This window comes from Arachis hypogaea, chromosome 13 (assembly GCF_003086295.3).
Source record: "Arachis hypogaea cultivar Tifrunner chromosome 13, arahy.Tifrunner.gnm2.J5K5, whole genome shotgun sequence".
NCBI lineage: Eukaryota > Viridiplantae > Streptophyta > Magnoliopsida > Fabales > Fabaceae > Arachis > Arachis hypogaea.
In genome coordinates this window covers 126,955,455-126,966,540 of record NC_092048.1, presented here as the reverse complement: position 1 = coordinate 126,966,540, position 11,086 = coordinate 126,955,455, and the positions used below count along the sequence as shown (strand labels likewise).

The 11,086-nt window shown below is 32.9% G+C and overlaps 2 protein-coding genes and 1 long non-coding RNA gene across 13 annotated transcripts; 1 reads left to right on the top strand and 2 right to left on the bottom strand.

The window, feature by feature from the left end:
- The first annotated feature begins 568 nt into the window (after nt 1–568).
- On the top strand, nt 569–5,556 carry LOC112733268 (transcription factor TGA1). Of its 10 annotated transcripts, none has more exons than XM_072212467.1 (9): nt 569–857; nt 2,199–2,428; nt 2,528–2,602; nt 3,202–3,261; nt 3,355–3,432; nt 3,562–3,628; nt 3,888–4,159; nt 4,296–4,523; nt 4,862–5,556. In XM_072212467.1, exons 2-9 carry the CDS (start codon nt 2,270–2,272, stop codon nt 5,009–5,011), a joined length of 1,089 nt encoding a protein of 362 aa, XP_072068568.1. In that variant the 5' UTR covers nt 569–857; nt 2,199–2,269; the 3' UTR covers nt 5,012–5,556. The 10 variants fall into 10 exon arrangements, with proteins under 10 accessions (XP_072068568.1, XP_072068564.1, XP_025637954.1 ...); XM_072212463.1 differs by having other exon boundaries at nt 4,844–5,556; XM_025782169.3 differs by having other exon boundaries at nt 688–1,504; nt 4,844–5,556.
- On the bottom strand, nt 4,209–4,908 carry LOC140178001 (uncharacterized). Its single transcript, XR_011869948.1, has 2 exons — nt 4,787–4,908; nt 4,209–4,637 (listed from the first exon to the last, which is right to left on the bottom strand). It is a non-coding gene; the product is annotated as an uncharacterized lncRNA (long non-coding RNA).
- Nucleotides 5,557–5,786: 230 nt separating the features above from the next.
- Nucleotides 5,787–9,402, bottom strand: LOC112733266 (alanine--glyoxylate aminotransferase 2 homolog 1, mitochondrial). 2 transcript variants are annotated; one of them, XM_072212461.1, is made up of 10 exons: nt 9,271–9,402; nt 8,656–9,106; nt 8,303–8,533; nt 8,051–8,221; nt 7,405–7,548; nt 7,125–7,304; nt 6,692–6,917; nt 6,393–6,506; nt 6,206–6,292; nt 5,787–6,101 (listed from the first exon to the last, which is right to left on the bottom strand). In XM_072212461.1, the coding sequence occupies exons 2-10, from the start codon at nt 8,893–8,895 to the stop codon at nt 6,058–6,060; spliced, it is 1,437 nt and encodes a 478-aa protein (XP_072068562.1). In that variant the 5' UTR covers nt 8,896–9,106; nt 9,271–9,402; the 3' UTR covers nt 5,787–6,057. The 2 variants fall into 2 exon arrangements, with proteins under 2 accessions (XP_072068562.1, XP_025637948.1); XM_025782163.3 differs by lacking the exon at nt 9,271–9,402 and having other exon boundaries at nt 8,656–9,202.
- Between the last annotated feature and the right edge of the window lie 1,684 nt (nt 9,403–11,086).

Below are 11,086 nucleotides of genomic sequence, written 5' to 3'. Positions count from 1 at the left end.
AATTCAGGTGCTTATATAAAATATATATTAAAAATAAATAAAATAATATATATTTATACAAAGATATATAATGATTGATTTAGTAGTTAATTTTTTTATTACACATAATATTTTTAAAATATAATATGAATCTAATTTTGATACGACTATTAGTATAAAATAATTTTATACATATATCTAATTATGTAATAATATATTAATAAAAATATAAAAATATTTTTTGTATTCTAAAATTAATCATTATATATTTGTATTTAAATATATATATAATTTAATTTATTTTTAAAATATATTTTATATTTTAATATATATTTTATACATTAAAATTTATTAATTTTTATCAACACTTAATTATTAATTCAATTTTTTTAGTCTGATTCTTTTAATTTAGTAATTTAATATATTTTATTTTATACTTTTAAATATTAACGATAAACTGATCATAAAAATAATCAATTCTTACCATCCTCTAGTATTTTTCTATTATTTATTAATAATTGAGTTTGATGACATCTAACATGGTTGTTCAAAATAATATATATGTTGATGGAGGAAAGGATGATTCCTCAATCTTCATTCTCCAAAACTACGAGCAAAGATATATATGTGTTGTCACAAATGACAACCACGTCAGAAAATCCAAAATGGAAGCAATATTTGGGGCCATTTCTATCGTCATCAAAATTCAGAATATTAAATATAATCACAACTCAGCACTCGCAACTCGCAAGAGTGGTGAGTGGAAGACGCTGTTGTGTTGTCGTGTGCATGCAACAAACAAATATTCTCCGGCCGGCCAACGTTGGCAACCGGAAAATGACGTCATCCCCCAATCCGAATCTACGTGGCGCGCACAGGTATTAACGATAGTGGAAAGTGGAAACATCAAGCATGGAGCATTATTAATGATGCTGAGCTCATTCGTGTGAATCCTTTGACTCTCTGTAGCGCAACCCATACATAACATACCACAACAATTGCAATCATAAATTATACTTCTCTCTCTCTCTCTCTCTCTTTACGCTATATACACCAAAGTCTACCTCTTTTATTATAAACTATATGAATATTCATGATAATAAGTTAATAACTTAAAGTCCAATATTTTAAAAAATATATGTGGCCTTTATTTTTTTTTATTATAGTTCTAGTTTATGATTTCATGATGGGATGTTAAGTTTATTAGAGTTTTTTTTGTTGGGGGGGGGGGGGGTGTTAAGGTTTTTTGCATTTGGAAGAGATTGGATTGGGTAAGGGTAATGGATTGCGTTGGGAATTTGGTTCCGTGATATTTTTTGGTTGCATATATATCAATATTTAAGCGGGAAAATAAAAAAGCTTCCAATTCCATTTCTCAAAGTAGCTTTCTAAGGTTCGTTTTTCTGTTTTTGTTTTTCAGAGTATAGTTTTTATTCTTCCCTTTTCGGCTTTTCCTTTTTTTTTCTTTCTAATTTGAAAGATTTAACTGCCGAGGAAAACGAGGAAGAAAATAACATAGTAAGAGGTAATAAACACACCAAGGTGTTTTTTTATTGCTTGTGTGATGATGATGATCATCATCAGTTTCCAGGGTATTCTTACATGGTTTTGATGATTTTGTTTTTTTGTTGAAAAAGTGATTTTGGTTTTGGTTTCCCGAAACGTGCATACCCAAACTAGTACGATTTTGGTTGTTACCTTATCTGGTTGAAAACAAACTAGTACAGTATCCTAGTTCCTAGATTCTGTTGCGTAACACGTTTGTACCTTTGTCTGCTGCTGAGGTAGAGGGACAAACTCAAAAGCCTTGGTTAATATACAAATCTCTACTTTTAATTTGTACTTAGTTGCTGTAATAATCTGAGTTTTCCTGGAATCAAAAGCTTATTTAAGTTTAACAAAGAAATATGAAATTCTTTTCATTTATCAATTTCCTTCATGATCCATTTTTCTCCCTTTGATTCTTGGACCTTGATTAATCTTTTGTTTTTCATTTGTTAATACTTGATTAAGAAGATTAAATTCTGGAGAGTATGCAACTTTAACAGTGTAACATAAAACTGTAATGTTCTCTTCTTTTCCCCCCTTGCCAAACACAAAATTGATCACATTTCAGTGAAATTCCGGTTACTTATACAGTGTTTTGGACTTTTGCTTACTTATGATGTTATCAAGAAATGCTTCTTTAATGCATTTTCTATCTTGAAAAAAAAAAACAGTGGATCTGTACGCTCATATGTGTTTGGAGCTGATTAAGTCAACTGCACTGGTCATTCTCAATCCATAGAGCATGAATTCTCCAACTTCACACTTTGTTCCCCCAAGAAGGATGGGAGTATATGATCCAATCCACCAGATTAGTATGTGGGAAGAGAATTTCAGAAGTAATGTTAGTTTAAGTGCATCAACGCTCTTAATTGATGATGCGGAGATTAAGTTTGACAATCAGGTGCAAGTTTGCAATTAATTCTTTTTTTCTCTCCCACAAACAATAATACACACCAATTTCACTTGCTAATCATGTCATTTTGGGCTGCTAAATACATAGTCAGAATATGCTTCTCATGGAATACCAGGAACATCTAAACAATATGACCAAGAAGCTAACAGACTTGCTGATAAGGTAAGACCATGTTTGGTTATACCTGACTAATATGAACTGGTTTCTACTTTTCTACTCTATGCAGAAACCATTAGCTATATATTTCGTAAATGTGTGATATTCAGTTTGAAGTTTGAACTTTATGTTTCTACTTCTGTAGATACTTTTATGTTTGGTCATCAGAAGATGTTGCCTTTGCTAGTAAATTTGTGTACTAAGTGATATTCTTAGCTATAATTATCATTTTGGCAACCTCATTCTAGAGGGTGTTGTTTTGAAATCATCATAACTGAATCTTTAGTAACGCTCTGCCATAGGAAGTCGCACCCTTTTAGTATTCTATTCTGCCTCCATCTTTAGCTGTATGGAGAAATTTTGAAACAGATAACATGGTGCTTAGTTATGGTTAAATGGGTTTAAACAATAAGAATTATGGCATAATTAACAGCTGTATAACTCTTAGCTTAATGCTAAGCGCTTGATCCTTCAAAAGCAATTTTGACCCACACCCACCAACAAATTCAGAGGTCCTATGGTTCCCAATTTTTTATGCCTGTCATGTATTCATACTCATTTTAGGGTTAGAAAGAAAAAAGGAATTAACAAGCTGAAACATGCAGATACAGAGACGCCTTGCACAAAATCGAGAGGCTGCTCGTAAGAGTCGTTTGCGCAAAAAGGTTTGAAAGGTTATACATTGAAAAACATGTTAGATGTGCAGCAAATGCTTAGATATACTAATTGTTCATGTGATTTGTGATATTTCTATGCAGGCCTATGTACAGCAACTAGAATCATGTCGCGTGAAGCTAATGCAGTTAGAGCAAGAGGTTGATCATGCAAAACAACAGGTGAAGTGAAAGGCATGAAGCTGAGTTTGATTCACTCCAGTTCCTGCTGTGGATCACTTCATATTTGTTCAATATATACTTGTTTTTTCTCGGATCTCTTTTCAATTTCTTGGGGCAACAAAACTGCAGGGATTACATATTGGTGGTACTGGATTGGGTTCTAATAGTTTGGGTTTTGCTGCCTCTTTAAATTCAGGTTTGTTTGTTATCATGCCGCTAGTGCTAGATATTGATTTGTCACTGATCTTGAGTTTTTTCTGTTACTGAGGTTGCACAATATGTTGGTGAAATCAGTATTTGAACTGTTTCTATGTCATTTTCATGCTGAATATACCTCTAAACTGAATATGCCTCAGATTAATATTAGGGAATTAACTGCAACTCTGTTCAGAAAGTTCTCAATAAGCTTTACTGCTACTACTTTTAAGCTCTTTCTAAAAACATCTAATTTGCAGGAATAGCAAACTTCGAGATGGAGTATGGACGTTGGCTAGAAGAGCGGAATAGACATACCTTGGCACTTAGAAATGCTTTAAGTTCTCATATGGGTGACGTAGAACTCGGAGAACTTGTAGATGGCACAATGAACCACTATTTTAAACTCTTTGGCATGAAATCTGCTGCTGCAAAAGCTGATGCTTTCTACGTTATGTCCGGCATGTGGAAATCATCAGCCGAACGATTTTTCTTCTGGATTGGAGGCTTTCGCCCCTCAGAAATTCTAAAGGTGATGCTTACTATCTAGTTAAATAAAAGATGTTGAGAAAGCTTCCTCATTGTGAATGAGAGCACCAGCTTAGCATGTAAATGGTGATATGATGATGCATTATTAATAATAAAAAAAAAAACTGTTTTGATTGCAGATTCTGGTACCTAGGATTGAAACCATGACAGAGCAACAAAGGTCAGACATAAGCAACCTTGGAAAATCTTGTCAGCAAGCAGAAGATGCCCTTTCACAAGGCATGGACAAACTTCAACAAATGGTTTCAGAATCTGTAGCAGCAGGACAACTTGAAGAACAAACTAACACTCCAAACATGTCTACTGCAATGGAGAGATTGGCAGCTCTAGTGAGCTTTGTGAACCAAGTAAGAAATTTACTTCACTTTCTTGAATGAAAACCCGTTAGTTATATTCAATTTAACTTCCACCGGTTTATTATTTGACCGCTGTGTCGGTGACAGTGATGATTGAACATAATTCTGCAATAAAGAATAACCCAATTTGATTTCAACAAATTTGTTTTAGAAGTGATGAAACTAGGAAACAATATAGTGTTGTTCCAACTCATGTTACTTAAAGGAAAAGAAAAGAAACAAAAGAAAGAAATGAAACATCTTCATTCACTAACTTGAAGATTGAGCAATAGAAAATTGAAGGAAGCTTTATTATGTTTGAAACTTGACAGGCTGATCATCTGCGACAGGAAACATTGCTGCAAATGTCTCGAATACTTACAAAACGGCAGGCTGCGAGGTGGCTTCTTGCCTTGGGGGAATATTTTCAACGCCTGCAAGCTTTGAGCTCTTTCTGGGCTAATCGTCCTTCCAAACCTGCTGAGTGCTTAATACCTTAGCCTTCAAAAAATACTGAGGCAACCTGTAACCAAGATTTCACTAAAATCAGCAACACAATTGTTTTTCTTACTCATTGTTTTTCATACACCGAGCTGATTCACTCTCACCTACTATTGAATGTGTTGTCAAACCCAGTTGATTTGCGCCTTATAACTCATTCAATGTTAGATGGGATTGAGCCAGCTTACTGGCTTGAGAAATGGAGAATACATATAACACACACCAGAGCCATGACTCATGGATTTGTGCCTAGGTTGCTCCTATTTTTCTGTTAGTCTTCTGTTACTTGGTTTGTAAATGCAGATGCCCATTTTACGAAAAGAAGTTTGTAACTATTCTATATGGGAGTTGGTCATGTAAGAAAGAATGTGTAAAGTTGTGTCCTTCTAAACAAGAAGCTTGTTTTGAACATGATACAGATTAGGTTAGGTATCATTTTAGATTTTTGGGCATTCAGGGATTGAACGTGTAAATATAGCTGAGGTAAGATAACAGAGGGTATGATATTCTCTCGATTAATCATAAAAATAATGATTTCTAATAAGTAATAACTAACGTATAATAATCCTCTATATTTATTCATAGGTCATTCATTAGTGATACAACTGAAAAACCACAGTTAATTCACATGATTCCTCGTGTGTTTCAATTACAGTATTAGAAAAAGTTTTGGCTCTTACTTTGAAAACATGTTCATTCACTGAACATGCAAATCGAAAACGAACTTCTGTTCGCAAATTTATTCGTTCTTTCCTGTAGGAATTGACATTACTATTTAGATTGAATGTAGCATTTAGATGATATTGAATCCAAAATATACATGCACAGTTCCACATTCAGTTTATAATGTACAGGTTTAAGAAAATAAAACTTCCTTAGCAATAGGTGAACACTATTTTTGTACTAACTTGTTCAGTGAACACTGAACAGTGCATTCTAATGATAAGGGTGTGAAATAAATAAAAACTTGTCAAGTGTAGCTTCGTTGCAGCAATATGGCTCCGTAGTCATGGTCTGCATTACATTCTTGATTTCTGGTTGAACCTTACAACTTGGATATAGCATAGTCCATGGCATCCACAACAAAATCTGCACATTTGGGATAGAAATCAGCCAAACACACTTTGCTAGAAGGTTTGGAGAAAGAATCTAGATCTTGCATTTTAATTAAAGATAACACCTAAAACATATACCTGCATCATCTTTGGTAAAACACATTGGTGGCTTAATTCTAAAGACATTTCCATGCAGTCCTCCTTTCCCAACTAGAACACCAAGCTCTTCAATTCATTGCAAGTAAATGGTTAGAAGTCTTTTAAGACATTAGAAAACAAATGCGAGCTTTGTATGCATTAAGTGATTTGGCGATTCTCATCTTACCTCTAAGTTTTTCGAATAATACAGCAGTTTCAGACTTTGCAGGTGTCTTCTCTTTTCGATCAGTAACCAACTCTACCCCAACCATTAAACCTCTTCCCCTCACATCTCCAATGACTAAACACCATATATAATAAAAACAAATTGCAGCAACATGAGAAGTTTAATAATGTCAACCCAAAGATTATGTTTCTATCTAATCAAGCATATATATGGATGCTAGATATATAGTTAACATGCAGTTGAACTACAATGCAGTAACAAAACAATGTTTTGAGAATGCAAGATTCAAGAAGACATACTTTCATGTTTTTGCATAAGCAATCTCAAACGCTCAAGCATGTGAGAACCAACATCAGCACAATGCGCCTGACGCTTCTCCTGATCAAGAACCCTGAGAACTGCAAGTCCCCCAGCAGAACAGACAGGGTTCCCACCAAAAGTGTTAAACTGAATCTTTTGATTCATCACACTTGCTATTTCTGGAGTTGTAACTACAGCTCCTAGCGGCAAACCATTGCCAATACCCTGATACATATTAACGTGAGATTTAGTGAAATAACTGCAGAAGAATTGGAAGTTACAATTCACCAAAATCAGTCCTACAAGAAGAAAAAACCGGAACAAAACATATTGTTCCAAAACACAAAATAGTGAATCTTGTATAAGAAAAACCAAGTTAAACTTCAGAATGCATGACAAACTTGCCAAGTTTCAGGAATTAGAGATATGGACCTTTGCCATGGTAACTATGTCAGGAATGACACCTTGTGTCTCAAATCCCCAATAGTGGCTTCCTGTACGACCAAACCCAGTTTGCACTTCATCAGCAATGCAGACACCACCAGACTTCCGCACAATGTCATAGACAAGATTTAAGTATCCAGGTGCTAGTTCAACTGCTCCTCCAACTCCCTAGTCCAAGTCATGAGGGAAAAAATTAAATAGAGAAGTACACTGACATGGTGTTCTAACTTCTAAGTAACATTTCCATTATTAGACATGATGTACGTACCTGAATTGTTTCAGCAATAAATCCAGCAACTCTTCCTGAAGTTCCATAGTCAATATGATCTTGAACATCTTTGGCATAACTCTTAGCATCAGGGCCAAAGATTCCACGGTATGGATCCGGATTCATAACATGATGAATTTCACCCTTAAATTTAAAAGTATTAAGAATAATTAGTATTTCACCATCTTTAATATAAAATATACAACTTTCATGATGCTATAATTACAACTAGATTGGTTTGGGGTAGTAATTGAAACTTGGAAGTTCTATTAACTTATTCGGATTTTCCTTCATACATTGGAAAGCAGAAAAAAAGGAAATCAATGGTAACAGTATATTAGTGACTGATTTTAAAGCTTTGCAACTTAATTTTTTATAAATCTGTTCAGAGGGAAAAATTATAATATTTATGATCATTTTCTTGGTGATAGTCCAACAACATCAACTAAGCATTATTCTACTAGAAAGAGTATAGGTTGCAAGTTGAAAAGGAAAAAGTGAGAAACTATTTTTCATTAAAAAAAGGCCTGATTGGTCATATCTCCATATCTGGAGATAAATAACGCAACTAATAATTCAGATTGAACTTTAAAAATGCCAACAAACCAAATGAAAACATTGTGATAAAATAAATATTCAGACAAACCTCTGGAATAGGGTACTTCCAGGTGTTGAGAGCAGTCAGGGCAATTGTACTAGAACTTCCCCCATGATATGCATTCCTCAAAGAAATCATACCAAGATTACCAGTGTATAAACGAGCCATCATCATTGCCAATTCGTTTGCTTCTGAGCCGGAATTTACAAAATAAACAACCTGCAATAAAAATAACAATCATTAAAAGAAGAAACACGAAAACAAAGAAGCTAAGCAATAAGCAATAAAGAGAAGATTGACCTTAAGGTTTCCAGGCATCTTTTGGGCCAAGGCCTCAGCAAAATCAGCAATTGCATGGTGTAGATATATGGTTGTAGCGTGTTGCAGAAGCTTGTTCTGCTCTGTGATAGCATTTAAAACTTGAGGATGGCAGTGTCCGCAAGAGACAGTAACTATGCCCGCAAAAGCATCAAGATAACGCCTTCCACTATCGTCAAAAAGATACTGCATTTTCCCCTCCACAATATTCAGCTGCACAAAACCAACACCAACCGTTAATTATCCATCACACCTCATATTTACATCCAACAAAGCTTCATCCCAATAGCATCGATGTTCATAAAAGAGGTGTGTGGAGAAAGTAACTAACTCACAGGTTTCTGATAGTAGTAGAACAAGGAAGGACCGAGGTATTTTTTGCGCTTGGCCAAGACTTCATCGGCGGAAGGTCCATGGTAGGGCCGGGGCTGGTAATCGAAGGGCGGAAGTTGTGGCGGCTCAACAGCGTTTGCGGTGGCTGCGGCGTAAGTTCCAATGGAAGAAGAGTAAGGTCGCGAATTGCTAGGCTTGGCTATTGCGACGGTTTTCTTGAGTAACGCTCGCATCGTTGCCATCGGAACTGAGAAGTGAGAAGAAGAAGAAGAAGAAGACGAGCGTGTGTTACTGTGTTATTTAAGTAGTGTTACTACTGAGTAAAATGGGGATCTCAGCTTCGCAATATGCTGACGTGGCATGAAATCACCAGACCCACCCTCAGTCCCTCCCTCATTGATTAATGATCTTAGCGAAGGTGGACATTAATTGATGCGATTCTCGAAATCAAACCTATTTTAAAGGAAAATTAATAGATGGTTAGGTACATGTAACATGTGTGTGCGTCAGTGTAAATGCATGTAAAAAATTAAATAAAAAAATTGACTCAAAAAATCGAAATATCGAATTGACAGATAAATAATAACAAAAAAATAATAAATTTTGACAATTCTCACATTTTTGAAAAATTAATTAATTCCTCGAGTTCACATGTAGCCAACAAAACAAACTAACAAAGTGGAAGAAGGTGACAACTGCCAATGGCAAAACAATTGTTGTTGTGATGATCACTGACGTGGGATCAAGCTGTCTTCAATTAGATGAGGCCAAGCCTTTTTAAATGGATTATCTTAATTTTTTAATTAGTTATCAAATATAATTTTTTATTATATAAAAATATATAATAAGAGATCATATTTTATAATATTAATTAAAAGAAAAATTTAAAAAATCTTCTCTTTTTGTATATTCTTTTTTTTTTCAATATGAATTATTGCATTATTTGTTAATTAGGTAAATTATCACCCTACTCTAAGGGTGGGTTTGGTAAAGCTTTTTTAAGAGGTGCACGTCATTTTGCGTTTGGTAAATTAAAAAGCCCAAGTGCTTGTGCTTACGGCTTTTAAAAGTTAGGGGTGCTTTTGAAAGCACCTAGGAGGGAGCTTTTCAAAGCTGGCTTATACTTACCAAATTTTTTTCATTTTCCCGTACGTATTTCCCGCTATTATATTGTCATTAAAATTCTCGTATATTTCTAACTTCTCATCCTAACCTTCACAAATTCTAACACAATCTTCATATATTTTTTATTTTTCAACCTAATCTTCACAAATTTCAATACAAATACATCTCTATCACATATTAGGTATGAATTTCTATTTATTTATGTTTTTTTTTTTTGCGTTAATTTTATATTTTTTCAGTAGATCTATTATGTTTGTTTTTCTCTGTTCTTTGAAACGGGAAGAGGTTGATCTGGTTTATGAAAACCAATCATAAAATTTTCTTTGCATGAACATTAGTCAAAATTATAATAACAACATGTATATACATATGTAAATATAGATATATAATTATAAGAGTAGTTTATTTGAGATAAGTGTCCTATTTTTTGTGATCTATAAAGGTGAACCAATATATATAGGTGGGTAATGAACGTACCCAGTATTAACATTGAATTACATACAAATTTTATTATTGACTAATGATAAATCTATTTATATTAGTACAGAGAATAAATCAAGTAAATATGTTAATTATTATGATGCTTATATAATAAAATAAATACTAAATATGTTAATTTAGTATTTTTAGTAATGATGTTTAGGATAAAATAAATTTTTATGATACTTATATAAAATTTTAAAGTTAAAAAATAAAAGAATTTATTTATTATATTTATGTTTATTATGAATTTTTTATTTTAACATTATTTTATTTTAAAATATTATATAAATTTTTAAAAAATTTAAAAAAAGAAATTATTTTTTGTTATAAACATGTTTATTATATTTTTTTTAACTTTTAAAAGCTGTTTTACCAAACACAATTGTGATGCTTGTACTTATTAAAAGTCATTTTTAATTTGATTTTACCAAACGCAAGTGCTGTAGCTTTTAAAAAGCTATCTTTTAAAAGACAGCTTTCATAAACTACTTTTAAAAAGCAAAAGCTTTACCAAACCCAGCCTAACAACACTTATAAATGATAGTGCTTGTTAGGTACGTGATACTAACTAATCATTTCTTTTATTCGATAAAGATGGATTGAGTATGATTGTATGAATAACTTTTGGATAAGCGGATCTTATCCTTAAGGTATAAAGAATACAACTCACCTAGGTATTTTTTAAAAAATGGTATAATATTCTATTTTTTATTATAATAATTAAAAAATAAAATAAATACATTTAAATAGATTTAATATTTTTTTAAAATTGAACACATATTTAAAATATAAATTAAATAAAATTAAAATTTCAAATTTTAAATT